Source organism: Diabrotica virgifera, chromosome 1, assembly GCF_917563875.1.
Source record: "Diabrotica virgifera virgifera chromosome 1, PGI_DIABVI_V3a".
In the NCBI taxonomy this organism is placed as follows: Eukaryota; Metazoa; Arthropoda; class Insecta; order Coleoptera; family Chrysomelidae; genus Diabrotica; species Diabrotica virgifera.
The window spans coordinates 109,140,663-109,157,829 of NC_065443.1; the positions used below are offsets into that span (position 1 = coordinate 109,140,663).

The 17,167-nt window shown below is 34.9% G+C and overlaps 1 protein-coding gene across 1 annotated transcript in view; it reads left to right on the top strand.

Annotated features, from left to right (window-relative positions):
- Positions 1-16,049, top strand: part of LOC114326956 (ER degradation-enhancing alpha-mannosidase-like protein 2) — a 35,021-nt gene extending 18,972 nt beyond the window's left edge. The window contains exons 5-7 of the mRNA XM_028275441.2: positions 1,219-1,549; positions 6,371-6,627; positions 15,326-16,049. Coding sequence (XP_028131242.1) covers positions 1,219-1,549; positions 6,371-6,627; positions 15,326-16,036 — 1,299 coding nt within the window. The 3' untranslated portion in view covers positions 16,037-16,049. The remainder of the gene's footprint in view (positions 1-1,218; positions 1,550-6,370; positions 6,628-15,325) is intronic.
- Positions 16,050-17,167: the final 1,118 nt, after the last annotated feature.

Genomic DNA, 17,167 nt, shown 5'->3' on the forward strand with positions numbered 1-17,167 from the left:
TTTTCCTGGTTTTCCCTCGTGATTTACTATGAGATCTCTAACGCGAGAATTTTAATGTCACCATTGCATGTGATTGTCTTTTTAAAGACAGATCACATGCTATGATTTTTTTGTGACGGATATTCTTGAGTTGGGGTTGATTTCATGTAATCGAATGAACTATCTTTCAGTAAAGTCGTCCCAGGAACGCAACTCATAAATATTGGCAATATCATTTTAAAGTCTTCTACTTTAAAATGTATCATATGTATCTGAATTGCCGATATAAATGAGTCAAATTAAATAAATTATTAGAAGAATTTTTTTTTACTAAGCAACAACATTTTTGTTTATGTTAATAGTATTTTGTATTTTGACAACGGCACCCGATTTGGGCGTCGAAACGTTAATAAAAAATCATTTTTTAATAATATTGTGGCTTATTTCCCATTATAAATATTTAAAATTGTAAAAATGCCACAAGAAAATAGCTTCAGAACAACATCAATAAATTATGCTATAACTGTCACTATTTTTCCCCATAACTCGGAAAATATCGACCGGACGAAAAAAATTATAATAAACGAAATTATACAAAAACGCATTTTCAACAATTTCAGTTTCTACACTTTTTGTCGAAAAGTTGAAAATGGCGGAGATATTGCGCAAAAACGGTTCTCGTTTAAAATCAAGATGGTGGCTAACGCAACGGTCAAATTCAGTCGAGATTTTAAATTTTTTATACTACTATTGACCCCCCCCCCCCCAAAGATTGGAAAAATAAAATTTGGGGCAGCTCGTAATGCAAGGTCAAGTGCTATCCCGACTGGGCTATGTTTATTTTAAAACATACCGATGACAAACTTATTGCTCTATAGTTTTTGCTTAAATTTCACAATTACGCCACCGAACACCGGTGTTCGGTGACTACGATGCCTGTCTAATGGATAGCCATAGTACTAGCTTCAAATCGTCTGAAGTCAAGAAGGTTTTCTACCAAATCGTGAAATTTTCATCGCATATAACACAGCCCAAAAAAACTTTTGTCTTGCTATCGAATAAAAGCAACTAATTTAACTGTGCTTTAAAAATACAAAGATTTTCTTTGTATCAGATCTAGTTTTCGAGATATAAGTAACATACTCATCAAATGTGCAGTGTTTTCAGGTTCCTGTAGTCAGCTTATCTTGTTTTTAAAGATTGCTTGTTCTAAATAATTGACTGTTTCTGTCATTTCAGGTTGCTCTTAACGCTCTTTATTCTCTGTTTAACCACAAGTCCCATTTAGGCTTATTTGGAAACCATGTGGATACAGACACTGGAAGATGGACGGCACAAGATGCTGGCATAGGATCTGGGGTGGATTCTTATTTTGAATACCTAGTCAAAGGTTCTATCCTACTTCAAAGACCGGAGCTGATGGAAATGTTTTATGAAGCCAAAAAATCCATAGACAAGTATATGAAGAAGGATGATTGGTACATGTGGGTTTCTATGACCAAAGGTCAAGTTACGTTGCCTGTTTTCCAATCTTTGGAATCATACTGGCCTGGAGTATTGAGCTTAATTGGTAAGAATGTATCAGTACTTAATAGAAAACAAAAATTATTGGACAATTTCTTGACCTAACAAACAGAAAAAACTTATTAATTTTTCAATGTTGGCAACCCTGTCTAATATGTCTGTAACGTCTACATATCATATTTTGTCTATTAAAATCCCGTTAATTTTAATTCCTCCACTTTTCCATTCTAGAAGCATTTGTAATATATTTTTTTGCATATAAGTATTAAAAGGAACTGGTATATTTCTTTACATACATTGAAGGAATTTGTTAATATATCGCTGTTGATTATTTCTGTCGTTTGGTTCCAATATAGTTTTTGCAACGAATATTCACACATTTACGCCCGGTTTCATAATCAACTTAAAGTGAACATTAACTAAAGTTCACTTTAAAGTTGATATTTACCCATATGAATTGCATTGCTAAAGGTACCAACTTAAAATTTAAAGTCCACTTTAACTGATTACGAAACCGAGCGTTAAAGGAACATTTCAAAAGGCAGAAATGGTCATGGTTAGTAGTTATACTTCAAAATACCCCTGTAGATGGCGTCTGCATAAATTTTATTATATTATTTGTAGATTTCTACACATTTAAATAAAAAAATTTAAATCACAATATTGTTTATTGTCAAATTAAAACAATATTTTATTTTCTACAAAAAAAGGTGTTTGAGTAAGATTTGATCTGTAATTTTATAAAATATACATATACACAACCTTAAGGTTAAGCATTCTACCACAAACACAGGGTCATTACAAGAAGCGATTAAACGTAGATGTGATCTAGTAAAAGTTACCACAGCAAAAATGACCAAAATATGGAAGGACTGTCAAATTTTAAAGATGAGGTTGATCAACTGCTTAATATTCCCAATACTGACCTACGGATGTGAATCTTGGACCCTGAGACAATTGTAAAGAAGAAAGATAGACGCCACTGAAATGCTCTGTTAGAGATGAATGTTACGAATTCCTTGGACCGACCGTGGAAGAAATAATTAAATTTTAAGGAGAGGTAAAAGTTAGCCAACAACTCTCCAGTAAAGTCAATCTCCAACAATTAAAATACTTTGGACATGTTATGAGAGCAAACACAGAAAACATGAAAAGACTCATTATACAATGAAAGGTGGAAGGCCAAAGACCACGAGGAAGATTCTCAACAAGATCTTCTTCTTCTTCAGGTGCCATCTCCGCTACGGAGGTTGGCAATCATCATAGATATTTTAATTTTTGAGGCAGTAGCTCTAAATAGTTGTTTTGAGCTGCATCCAAACCATTCTCGCAGGTTTTTCAGCCATGAAATTCGTCTTCTTCCGATGCTTCTTCTGCCATCTATCTTTCCTTGCATTATGAGTCGCAGGATGCCATACTTTTCGCCCCGCATCACATGTCCGAGATACTGTAGTTTTCTTTCTTTAATTGTAAGTTCAACTTCTTTCTCTTTACCTATTCTTCTTAGTACTTCGTTGTTCGTAACTCTATCTACCCAGGAAACCCTCATAATTCTTCTACAGGTCCACATTTCAAAGGCGTTAAGTCGTCTCATTGTCTCTACATTTAACGTCCATGATTCCACTCCATAGTATAGTACACTGTATACGTAACATTTTGTTAGGCGTACTTTAAGAGCTAATGTTAAATCTTTGCTACATAGGACCTTTTTCATTTTCATAAAATTAAAACGTTCTTTTTCGGCTCTGACTTTGATTTCTGCAGTGTAGTCATTATTTTCTGTTATAAGTGTTCCTAGATAAGTGTACTTTTTTACTCTTTCGATCTGCTGGCCCTCTACTATCAAGATTTCGTTAGTATTATGGTTGTTTTTACTAATTTTCATAAACTTCGTCTTCTTAATATTGAGAGAGAGTCCGTACTCCCTACTACACCTTACTATTTTACTCATGAGTCTTTGCAGGTCTTGTAAACTATCGGCTATTATTACTGTATCATCTGCATATCTGATGTTAACTAAGACTCCATTTACTCTTATGCCGACTGTTTCATCTTCCAGAGTTGCTCGCATTACCTCTTCAGAATAAGCGTTAAATAATAGAGGTGATAGTATGCTGCCTTGCCGGACTCCTCTCTTTATTTCCATTTCTTCAGATGTTTCTTTTTCAATTCTTACTATTGCTCGCTGATTGTAATAGAGGTGTGTTATTAGTCTTAAACCTCTTTGATCTAGGTTTTTAGTTTTCAGAATTTCCATGAGTCGATCATGTTTTACTTTATCAAACGCTTTATTGTAGTCTATAAAACAAACGTAAAGAGGACGGTTAACATCCAAACTTCTCTGTGTCAGCACGTTGAAGGAGAATAATGCCTCTCTGGTACCCATACCATTGCGGAACCCATATTGAGTGTCACTAATAATATCTAGCTCCAGTTTAGAGTGTATTCTGGCGTGGATAATTTTGAGCAGAATTTTCAAGGTATGTGACATTAAACTTATGGTTCGGTAGTCACTGCATTCTTTGTCATTCACTTTCTTTGGCAAACACACAAATGCTGATGTCAACATTTCTCTAGGGATGATTCCCGTAGTATAGATAGCGTTGAACAGTTCTACTATTATGTCCAGGTTTTTCTCGTTGACCAACTTTATCAGATCGCTAGGTAATTCATCTGGACCAGCAGATTTATTGGTTTTCATAGAGTCTATTGCCTGACTAACCTCTGATTTGGTTATCTCTGGGCCCACATCTCCGGTTTGGCTATGTACGGATGTACTAGCTTCTCTCTGGTCATGAAATAGTTCCTCGATGTACTCTTTCCATCGTAGTAGTTTTCGTTCTGTCTCCATTATAATATTTCCATTTTTGTCGAGCAATATATTTGAGGTTCTTCTATTTTTTATTCCGGCTAGTTCTTTGACTTTTTGATGTAGATTGAAGTTGTCATATCTGTTTTGCAGTTCTTCTATTTCTTTACATTTTTCAGAGAAGTAGGTTTCTTTAGCCTCCCTAATTTTTCTTCGTATCTGGTTTTGAAGCTGTTTATAGCGGGTCTTATTGATGGTTTTGTTTTTTATTCTTTCATTCATCAACTCTAGAATTTAATCCGTCATCCATTCTTCTTTCTTACATTTGGTTGTTGTAAGTACTTTCTTACTTGGCTCTAATATAGAGTTTTTGAAGAATTGCCACTGCTGTTCTACTTTGCAATTATCTACTGGGTTTCTGTCTAGATTTGTGTTGACTCATCTCAACAAGATGGATCGATTAAATTACAATAGGAATATGCAAAGGACCTATGCATGAGTTAAAAGAAATGACCAGAGACAGAGATCTTTGGAAACGGATAATACACGACATCACGTCGAACACTACACTCTCTCCGGGGGTCAGGATTAAAGAGAGAGCGATTCTACGCAAACAACCACGCAGTATTTACTTCTTCTCTTGTTTAAGTGTCTTGTCCTCCCAGAACATTGGCAATCAGTCGCATGATCTTTACTTTGCGGTTGCGATGTAGTGATGTTGATTATAGTTACTGTCGAGTATTCGTTACAAATCGTTACTTTTGTATAAAGTAATCATTTACAGTATTCGTTACTTTGATTACTATGATTACTTTTTTGTTTGAGTACCGGTAATCATATCGAGAATCGTATTTCTCAGTAGGTAGATATTTTGTATAGGTATTCCGATATAACAACGACCTTCACTGATATGTTTAAGGGATAAATCGTTACTTTTGTATAAAGTAATCATTTACAGTATTCGTTACTTTGTTTACTATGATTATTTTTGTTACTTTTGTATTTGAGTACCGGTAATCATATTTATCGAGAATCGTGTTTCTCAGTAGGTAGGTATTTTGTATAGGTATTCCGATATAACAACGACCTTCACCGATCTTTTTAAGGGATAAATCGTTACTTTTGTATAAAGTAATCATTTACAGTATTCGTTACTTTGATTACTATGATTACTTTTGTTACTTTTGTATTTGAGTACCGGTAATCATATCGAGAATCGTATTTCTCAGTAGGTAGTTATTTTTTATAGGTATTCCGTCACACCCTTAAAACGCTTCATACCGATAACGATATTCGATAACACTCGTAAAATGCCGGTCCCGTCCGTTACTCGCTGGGATACGATTGGAATTTTTTGATAGAAAGTAATCAAGTGTACTGGTTGTAGATACAATAGTCGTTACTCGCTCTGATGCGATTGGTACGAAGTAACGAAGTAATCAGAGTAATCAAAGTAGATACAATAGTGATTATTCGCTCTGATACGATTGGTACAAAGTAATCAGAGTAATCAAAGTATCAAAGTAGATACAATAGTCGTTGCTCGCTCTAATACGATTGGTACGAAGTAATCAGAGTAATCAAAGTAGATACAATAGTCGTTACTCGCTCTGATACGATTGGTACGAAGTAACGAAGTAATTAGAGTAATCAAAGTAACGATTTGCCTCTCTGTATAGTAATTGTTACTTTCGGTATTCGTAAGTAACGAATACTTTGTAACGAATAGTTACTTTTTCAACATCACTATTGCGGTGGTAAAGGAGAGATCATGTGGGTGCTTCTTGGTGTTGCGATAAAGGAAGTAAACTTTTGCTCCCGCACAGCCTTTACCAAAAATTTACATTGAAGTGTGCTTCTATATCCGTCTATATTCGTTGATTTTTGTATGATTCTAATATCTGCGGCACCTATCCATGTCTCGAGTAATTTATTTAGTAGGATATCGTGTTAACTTTATCGAAGATTTTCCGATAATCTATGAAGTCCAATAATATGAATAATAATGAAGATTTTGTCTACAGTGACCTAAAATTATTTTCTTTGTTTGATTTGTAGGTGAAACATCCAGTGCAATGAAAACTCTTCATAACTACCATCAAGTTTGGCAGCAATACGGTTTCACACCAGAGTTTTATTACATTCCCCAAAACGAAGCCGGCAGTAACAAGGAAAGTTATCCGTTGCGACCTGAATTAATTGAATCTATTATGTACTTGTATCGAGCAACTGGAGATCCTTTTCTTCTTCAGGCGGGAGAAGATATTTTGAGAAGTATACAGCATAGTGCGAAAACGCCTTGTGGATATGCAACGGTAAATATATTTCATCATCACGTAACGCTACAACCCTGGATGGGTCTTGGCTGACTGTACAACTTTTTCAAATTTGTTCGGTCTTCCATCAACCAAGGGTCAAATGGAATGTTCATTTTCCGGAGATCTGCTTGGATGTTATCTGTCCATCGCATTCTGGGACGTCCGAGTGGTCTTTGCCTGTAAGAATCTCCTCCTATACCAGTGTTAAAAGTCACTCGTTATGAATGTTGTTCTAAAGCTATTTTCTTTTGGCATTTTTATAATTAACTATTTTTATTATGAAGTCTGTGCACGTGGCCTGCCCATCTTAGTCGCTGTGATTTAATTTCTTGGACACTACCAGCGTCATTGTAGAGTGGTTTTAATTCGATATAAAATTCGTAAATATATTTAGTACTTAAATTATTCTTCTTCATCTTTATAAGCAATTCTGCTTGTTGATTGGCGGATTGATACCTCTGTGGCAGGTTGTCACTCCATCTTTTGCGCGGTCGGCCTATATGTTTTCTACCGATTGGTGATTTATCTCTTGCTATTTTGACTACATGTGTCTCCCCCATTCGGGTTATGTGGTTATTCCATTCTTTTTTTTCTATTTAGTGTCCATTCGTTTATACACTGTGCGTTACATTGTCTTCTAATGTCTTCCCTCCTCTTTCGACCTCTCAGCGTATTTCCTGTAATTCTTCTCAGTACTCTCATCTCTAGTAGTCTCCTTTCCAGTAGTCTTTGTGTTGTGGCTGTATCGGGTCTTGTTTCTGATGCATATGTCATTATTGGTCTTACACTGACTTTATAAATTCTTGACTTCATCTTAGTGTTAATATGTCGGTTTCGCCATATAGTGTTATTAAGGCATCTTGCCAGTCTATTTGCTTTTTGTACTCTTTTTGTATTCACTTCTTTGTGCAGTTCTCCGTAACTTGACAATGTAATTCCATTACTTGTTCAATACTGATACTATCAAATTTCTATTGTACATCTGATTGGTTCTTTACCGATTACTATTATTTTAGTTTTCTGAGATGAAATTGTCATATTGAATTCTTTTGCTCTTATGTTAAATCTGTGGACTAATCTTTGCAGACTATCTTCATCTTGGACTATCAATATTGCGTCGCCTGCGTAGCAGAGTATTGCTATTTCTTTGGTTTGGTATTCCATCCTCACCTGCAGCTTTTCTGTTCTTCATCTTTTCAAGTGTTTTTCGAAATTCCTGTGTACTTGTATTAACATCTTCATTTGTGGTAATTTCTGCTGTTTCCGGTTCTAGCATCATTTGTTCTTCCTATGCATAGAGCTTTTTTAGATAGTCAATCCATGTACCTTTTCTATTTGTTTTGGTTCTATTAGTTCTTTTACCTCTGGTTCGTCCACATAAGTAGGAATAACAATTTTTAATTTTCTTGTTTTTGTAAAGAATATTTTAATTCATTTTCTTTTCAATATTATGGGACACCCCGTATATACGAGTAGGCCAATACCTAATTCAGTGAGTATGTATTAATTTTTATCATTATTTTCAAGTAAAAACCTTAAAGTTTTTTGTATGTAATTACCTGCCTACTCGCCTCATTTTAAAAAGACAATTCGCCAACCAACTCTCTTGGTTAACAGTCACTTACAATCATTCCGAAAAGTGTATAGAAACTCAATATAGTCCTCGCGAGTGATTTATACTTTATACTACTCAGCAATAGCAGTACGAAAAATAGCAGGCCTGCTCCAGCTTGTGCAACGAGAAATGACAAGGTAGGAAATATTTTTATTACAATTTACTTTAAGGTCTGGTTTTTTTACTGTTATTTTTTTTATTCTATTTTAAATTCACCCTATGCTAAACAGTCCACTAATAAAGCTCACTGAGTTAGTAATCTCCTCCAAGATGATTTATTGGTCCTTCGAGCCGGATAGATCCATTTTCTATATTTTTTTCTTGCATTTTTCATTTTTCTAAGAGGGTAATATAGTCGGGGAAAGTTTCTTTTAAACCTGAATTGTTTGATTTTATTGTCATACTTTGCTAATTTACAAAGATCAGAATCAAATTCAGGTTATTTAACCGCATTTCCTTTGACTTTATTTTTTGTTATTCTTTAACATAAGGCGATAAAATATTCTTTACAAAATTAAAATCACGTATCAATTAGTACATTGGTTTTTTGTTTGTGCCGATCGTTAGTGGTACCTATACCTCAGTTAATGTTGTTTTTTAAGTAAAAAAGGAACACATTAATGTAAAAGTAATTATTATTAAATTGTCGACGTCGGCCAATAGACAAATTTTGTTATAATAATTATTATACAGGTTGACTCTATTATAGATGAAACTGTGTGTTTATTTTACACAGTAATTTTTATTTAAAGGGTTTATGTTTTATAATTATTTTTTGTCTATAAATATTCAAATAGCAGAGGACATAGTTTTCTATTTTATTAGCACAAAGTTCGGTTGTATTTTATTAATTTTCGTGTGGTGAACCTATTTTATTTCCTAACGCTAATTTCATATTTTTCTAAATTTATTATTTCTACATTTAAATTTACAAAATGGCAGATAAAATTAAAAAATATCAATCTTTAAGACAAGTTGAAGTGCAACAAATGACTGAAATTCATGCTGTTGCTTTAAAGGTAGCTGCTGACGATAAGAATTTTTACCCGGTTTTGGAAGTTATGTATGAAGGATTGGAAAAAATTCGTGACAATTTTTATGATCTTCATAATAAAATAATTATGTTAGTTTCTGAGCAAGATAATGAGGACGCGCTATTTAAAGTCGAAGATGGTTGCCGTAGTAATTTTGACAAATTATATTATAAAATTAAATTAACATACGTGCAAGCCTTTAGAAAATCTTCAACATCAAGTCAGCAAACTACATCAACTTCACAGTCTCAAAATCCTTTACCTATAAATTATTTTAATTTACCGAAACCGGAATTGCCATCTTTCAGTGGAAAAATAACTGAATTTAGAAGTTTTATAGATCAGTTTGATGCTCGCGTTCATACTCTTACTTACTTACAACCAATTGACAAATTTAATTTGTTACTATCGTGTTTAAAGGGTGCAGCGCGCGATGCTGTGGATCATATTGACATCACAGCAAACAATTATCCAATTGCCTATGATCTGCTTTGTGAAAGGTTTAATAATGTTAGGGTAATCGCTGCCAATTTATGGAATAACCTTGAAAGTTCACCACAACTGACTTCAGAAGATCCAAAAGAACTACGCAAGTTGTTAGATACATTTTCGAAAAATGTGGCATCTCTAAATAAGCTAGGACTACCCACAGTACATTGGGATTTTATACTTGTTCAAATGATTTTAAAACGATTAACTGTTTCTTTAGTAACACGTTTTGAGCTTTTTCATAATAATTCAACCATCCCAAGCTATAAAAAACTGATTGATTTGTTAAATCAAAGTTGTCTCGCTTTAGATAATATTGATTTTCACACTAAACCAAAATCTAACTTTTCTAAAAAACCTAATTCTTCCAAATCTACATCATTGCTTGCTCAAACAGAACCTGAACCAAAATGTTCTATCTGTAAAACTAATGATACCCATGCCATTTATAAATGCTCCGTTTTTTTGGCAAAATCTCCTGTAGATCGATTTCAATTAATAAAAAAGAACAAGATGTGTATTAACTGTCTTGGATCACATCGTTCTAGCCTATGCAAATCTACATGGACTTGTCACTCGTGCCATAAAAAACATCATACACTCCTTTGCTTCTCCTCTTCTAAGAAAGAAGAGAATGTTCAAGATTCGGCGGCATCCACTTTAAATTCAACGACTGGATCATCCGTTTCTGTGTGTTTTTCTTCCGCTGATAAAAGTACTTTGCTTTCCACTGCATGTATTGAGGTGCTTGATTGTCACGGTAACTACCAACCTGTTAGGTGTCTGTTAGATTCGGGAAGCATGACGTCCTTCATCTGTCAAAAGACCCTTAGGCGTTTAGGTTTACGTCCCATGAAAACTTCAGCTAACATCCAAGGATTAGGTTCTATGCAGTCGACCACTAATTTAGGTGGGGTTACCATTTCTTTTAAACCAGTACGTAAATCTTCTCCTATTTTGACAACCGATGCGTTAGTCTTGACAAAAATATGTGAGGATCAGCCTTTATGTAATTTAGAAGTTAATACTTGGCCCCATATTGCTAATTTAAAGTTAGCAGATGATAACTTCTTTCGTAGAGGATCCATCGACATTCTTTTAGGAGCTGATGTATTCTCTACAATTCTTTTGGATGGACGTATTTACGGCAATCAAGATCAACCTGATGCAATTAATACTATATTTGGCTATGTGCTTATGGGAAAAGTAAATATTTCAAAGGCACCTACTCTTACTTCTTTATTTTGCCAAGTTGAAGATACGGTTTCTTTGGATCAGCAAATAAAGAAATTCTGGGAATTAGAAGCAGTCCCTGAAGTTTTTTGCTTAGCTCCTGATGACGCTAAAGTGGAAAATATGTTTATGAATACTTATAAGCGTGAACAATCAGGACGCTTTGTAGTAGATCTACCTTTTAAGGAAGAAAATCCTGTCTTTCCTAATATTAGATCACTTGCTCTTAGTAGGTTTTATTCATTAGAAAGAAGGCTTCAAAAATCTCCTGAACTTTATGACCAATACCGCACCTTTATGAAGGAATTTGTTGAGCTCGGTCACATGGAACCTGTCCCATTGAATAACTTCGATTCACCTTATGTTTACTATTTATCGCATCATTGTGTTTTAAGACCTGAAAGTCTAACAAGTAAATTAAGGGTCGTTTTTAATGGTTCCGGGCATCTTCCAAATCAACCCTCACTCAATGACAAATTATTCACTGGTCCTAAGCTTCAGACTGACATCTGTACAATTTTGATTAATTTTCGATTGCATGGTTATGTAATTACGGCCGATATTTCTAAAATGTATAGGCAAATTTTAATTAATCCTACTCAAACAGATTATCAAAGAGTACTTTGGCGTTCTAATAATTCTGAACCTGTTCGAGATCTTCGTATCAACAGAGTTGTTTATGGTCTCTCTTGTTCTCCTTATCTTGCTATTAGATGTCTACATCAGTTGGCTAATGATGACGGGGATTCGTTTCCTCTAGCAGCCGAGGCACTTAAAACTGGAACCTACGTTGATGATATCATTTCTTCCTGTCCTAGTTTCGAAAATGCCTTAGCACTAAGAGACGAACTTATTGCCTTACTTGCCAAAGGAGGTTTTGAGTTGAAAAAATGGTCCAGTAATGTACCCGATTTATTGAAAGGATTAGCTGTATCAGATTTAGCAATAAAACCTCTTACATTTAATGATGATATTTCGTCCAAAACACTTAAAGTATTAGGGTTGGAATGGGACGCTTCTTCGGATACATTTGCTTTTAAAGTTCAAGTTTTAGACTCTTCTTGTACAAAACGTCATCTTTTGTCCAATTTAGCAAAAATATTTGATCCTCTTGGATTTTTATCTCCAATAACATTTCTAATTAAACACCTTATTCAAAGAATATGGACTCAAAAGATTGGTTGGGATGATGCTCCATCAAAAGAAATTATCCGTTTGTGGAAAAAATACATTGATGATGTAGCATATTTGAGTAAATTAAATTTACCTCGTCGTTTATTAATTGACGATATTTTACGCTTAGAAGTTCACTGTTTTGGTGACGCTAGCGAGAAAGGTTACTGCGCTGTCTTGTACTTTCGATGCTTATCACCTTCAGGCCAACCTTTTGTTTCTTTTGTTATAGCTAAATCTAAGGTCGCACCCATTAATAAGGGACTTACTATTCCCAGATTAGAATTGTCTGCTGCGGTTTTAGTGGCTCGACTAGTCTCCTTTGTTTCTTCTGTTATTAAAGATAAAGTAGAAATCAAGGAAATATACTGTTATTCTGATTCTGCTGTTACATTACGTTGGTTACAATCTTCACCTCATCAGTGGAAAACTTTTGTGAGCAATAGAGTAGCTTATGTGCAGGAACGAGTAACTTCTTCATGTTGGCACTATGTTCCTTCTGAAGAAAATCCTGCTGACATTGGTTCAAGGGGTTGCTTACCCTCTGAGTTAATTAACTGTTCCAAATGGTGGGCGGGGCCAACCTTCTTACAATCTGATCCGCTAACGTTCTTTGAACTTAATTCAAAGGAGTCTACTAATGTAAATTTGGAAGTGCGGACTGTCGCATTGATTGCTGAAATTCCCAATAATTTTTTAGATATTTTATTGGATCGTCATTCGTCTTTAAATAGGTGTGTTCGATGTTTGTGTTACATTATTCGTTTTTTCCATTATGTAACCAAAAACCGATATGGTAATCTGGAAATAGGTTGTTTAAGTTTATTGGAGCAACATAACTCCTTACTGGTTTTTGTTAAACGAACACAGCAGATCTTTTTTAATACTTTAATAAATTTTATCCAAGATAAACAGCTGCTTCCAAAAAATTTAAGAAAGCTTTCACCTTTTATCGATGCAAAGGGAATTCTACGTGTAGGTAGTCGCCTAGCTAATGCGCCCATTTCGTATGATCGCAAATTTCCGGCATTACTTCCTAACAGTTGTAAATTAACTGATATGATTATTGAATCTACTCATCTGCAATATCTACACGCCGGGCTTCAAACTGTTCAATACCTAATTTCTCAGCGTTTTTGGATTATATCTTCCAAACGAGCCATTCGTAGAGTACTGTCTAAATGTGTTAAATGTTTTAAGATGAATCCTTTGTCTCCAGTTCCGTTAATGGGAAATCTACCGCTAGCTCGAATATCTCAACTAAAACCTTTCAGTAATGTTGGAGTTGATTTTGCGGGCCCTTTTCCTATAAGAGCTTCCAAACTTCGAAAGTCTCAAACTCTTAAAGCGTATTTGTCGCTTTTTATTTGTTTCTCAACAAAAGCTCTTCATTTAGAGCTCGTATCTGATTTATCCACTGACGCGTTTTTAGCTGCGTTTAAGCGATTTGTCAGTCGTAGAGGCCGATGTCAACATGTTTATAGTGACAATGGCACTAACTTTGTTGGAGCCAGAGCAGAACTTAACAGATTGGCATCACAAGCTGCTTCTCATGAATCTATTCAATGGCATCTCATTCCCCCTTCTTCTCCACACTTTGGAGGTTTATGGGAATCTAATATTAAGACGGTAAAGGGTCATTTAATTCGCACAATTGGAGAACAAGTACTAACTTTTGAAGAGTTATATACTATTTTTTCTCAAATTGAGGCCATCATGAATTCGAGGCCAATATGCCCGTTAAGTTCAGACCCAAACGATCTTAGTGCGTTAACTCCAGGACATTTTTTGACCATGGAGCCTTTGAGTGCTCCGCCCGAAGAAACGTTGCTCGATGTTCCGCACAATCGGTTGAATCGTTGGCAATTATTAAATAAGTTGCACCAACAGATTTGGGAACGGTGGTCTAAGGAGTACCTCCAAACTCTTCATCAAAGGGCTAAATGGAATTCTCCGTCTCCAAACGTCCAATTAGGTACCTTAGTGGTAATCCGCCAAAATAATATTCCCCCGCTACAATGGCCTTTGGGCCGTATAATTGAGGTTCATCCTGGATCTGATGGTATAGTTAGAGTGGCCACAGTGAAAACTAATAGTGGTATATATAAACGCTCTATAGTAAAATTATGTCCTTTGCCTTTTGAGCCGTAACAATACTGCGTATTGTGGTGGGCGGTTGTGGTTCGTCCACATAAGTAGGAATAACAATTTTTAATTTTCTTGTTTTTGTAAAGAATATTTTAATTCATTTTCTTTTCAATATTATGGGACACCCCGTATATACGAGTAGGCCAATACCTAATTCAGTGAGTATGTATTAATTTTTATCATTATTTTCAAGTAAAAACCTTAAAGTTTTTTGTATGTAATTACCTGCCTACTCGCCTCATTTTAAAAAGACAATTCGCCAACCAACTCTCTTGGTTAACAGTCACTTACAATCATTCCGAAAAGTGTATAGAAACTCAATATAGTCCTCGCGAGTGATTTATACTTTATACTACTCAGCAATAGCAGTACGAAAAATAGCAGGCCTGCTCCAGCTTGTGCAACGAGAAATGACAAGGTAGGAAATATTTTTATTACAATTTACTTTAAGGTCTGGTTTTTTTACTGTTATTTTTTTTATTCTATTTTAAATTCACCCTATGCTAAACAGTCCACTAATAAAGCTCACTGAGTTAGTAATCTCCTCCAAGATGATTTAACCTCCGTTCTTTGACCTCTTATAAAGCGCCATATTTCCTTTTGGAGACCATAAAAATCATGTTCTATTTCTTTCGAAAAGTGTTCCCAGTGATCATTTTTTATTCTTCTTACGACTGAATGTGTCTCGTTTCTTATTGTCATATAATTATCGTATGCCTCTTGTGTCTTAGTTGACATGTATTTTAAGTAAGCTTTTTTCTTCTCTTTACATTTTTCCTTCACTTCTGTACAAAACCATGGAGTTCTTCGTCTAGGAAGCGATTTATTTTTATTAATGTTTCTTTCACAATGAACTTCCTTGGCCCACTATGATGATAATAATTCCTGGTACTGGAATCGTGGGCTCTGGTAAGTGGACACTTACCAGAGCCCACTATGATGATAATAATTTCGGATCAGTGAACGTTTACATTATTATTGTACAAAATTAAACCTTTTTTAGATTAAAGATGTCCTAGATCATAAGAAAGAAGATAGAATGGAATCATTTTTCCTCGCAGAAACCACCAAGTATCTGTATCTTTTATTTGACACAGAAAACTTTATTCACAATCAGGGACAATCCGGAACGATCATAGACACTCCGAATGGAGAATGCGTCATTGATGCAGGCGGATATATTTTCAACACAGAAGCGCATCCTGTTGACCCGGCAGCTCTACATTGTTGCCACAGTTTGTCCAATAGATACGTCATAAATTTCAAGGATTTAAAAACGAATAAGTCTATGTTTAAAGGAGAAACTGTGAAAGAACGGAAAAATCAATATGTGGAAGAAGATAAAGCAGAAGAAGAATTTTCCGAGGAGTTAATAGATGAGGAGATCGTAATAACCACTGAGTCGACCACTGGTTATGTCAAATTAGAAGATAATGATAATATAAGCCAAAAAATAACTGGCTCGCCTGATGAGTACCAAGAAAACTCTTCTGTAGTAGTCGATGGTGACAAGATATCCTTTTCAAAAATATTAGATCAAGTTATGCCCAAGGAAAGCAAGAAATTTGATCCTCAAGATATGCTGGAAAGGTTTAGGAAGGAGAATAAATATCCACGGAATTCTTCTTGGGAAAATAATTATAAATTGTTGTCTTGTAAAGGACAACCGTTTCTACAGAGATTGGCTGTGATGGGGGAAATATTTAATAAATAATTTATTTATTCGATATAGTTGTCTTTTATTTTTCCTTAAATTTTCTTATGATAATATAGATAATCCATACGGGGTACCCGGATGACATCGTTATTCTGGCACCTATAGCAAAACAACTGCAATAAAATTTGGCTATATAGAATAAAATATTCAGAGACAGAGGACTAATAATAAATGCCAGGAAAACACAAATGATGAGTATACTGCATCAACAAGATTTGAACAAGTGTCATGCTTCAAATACTTAGAAGGGTTCATTAACGAAAATGGAATTATTGAAACATAAGTATACAGCAGAATAAGAAACACCGAAAGACTTTTTCATGCTTTAGGGAAGGCTCTGCTCGATAAAAGGAAAATCACCAGACAGACGAAGTTGAAGGTCTTTAATTCCATCTACGTGCCGACACTAACCTATAGCAACGAATCATGGATAATAAACCAACGGAATGCTTCGAGAATACAGGCTGTGGAGATGAAATACCTAAGGAGAGTACTTGGAGTCTCGAGGAGGGATCGTATCAGAAATGAGGAAATCAGAAAGCGCTTGCAAACAAAAGCAGTTCTGGATAGAGTTGAAGAAAATCAGCTGCGATGGTTTGGCCACCTGAATCGAATGCCAAATGAGAGACTTCCGAAATTAGTCTGGGAGTGTAAGGCAAAAGAAAAAGAGGCAAGCCTCAGTTAACACGGAACAACACCATATTGAAGGCGTTAACGAAAAGAGATATAGACTTCAGGCAAGCAAAAACTTTGACAAACAACAGAAGAGAACGGAGAAAAACTTATACTACAGCCCCACGATAAAAGACGAAAAAAGAGTTATAATTTATTTTTAGATTTTAATTATGTTGTATGTAGTATGTAGGTAGGTATAGGAGTTTATATTTCTTTTAGAAATGTAAAATTTGATTTTCGACACTGGCGTCAGCCGGTAAGAGAAATAAAGATTATGTATGTATGTAATAGGGATAAAAGTCAATCAAAGTAATATCGACTGACACAAGGATGTTGGTACTGAAAAAATGGTTAAAAAATATAAAAAATAAGAGTTTAATTGAAGTCAGATAATATTCTTCTTATTGTGACGTCTTCTAACGAAGGTTAGCGATCACTTCTTTAAACGCTACC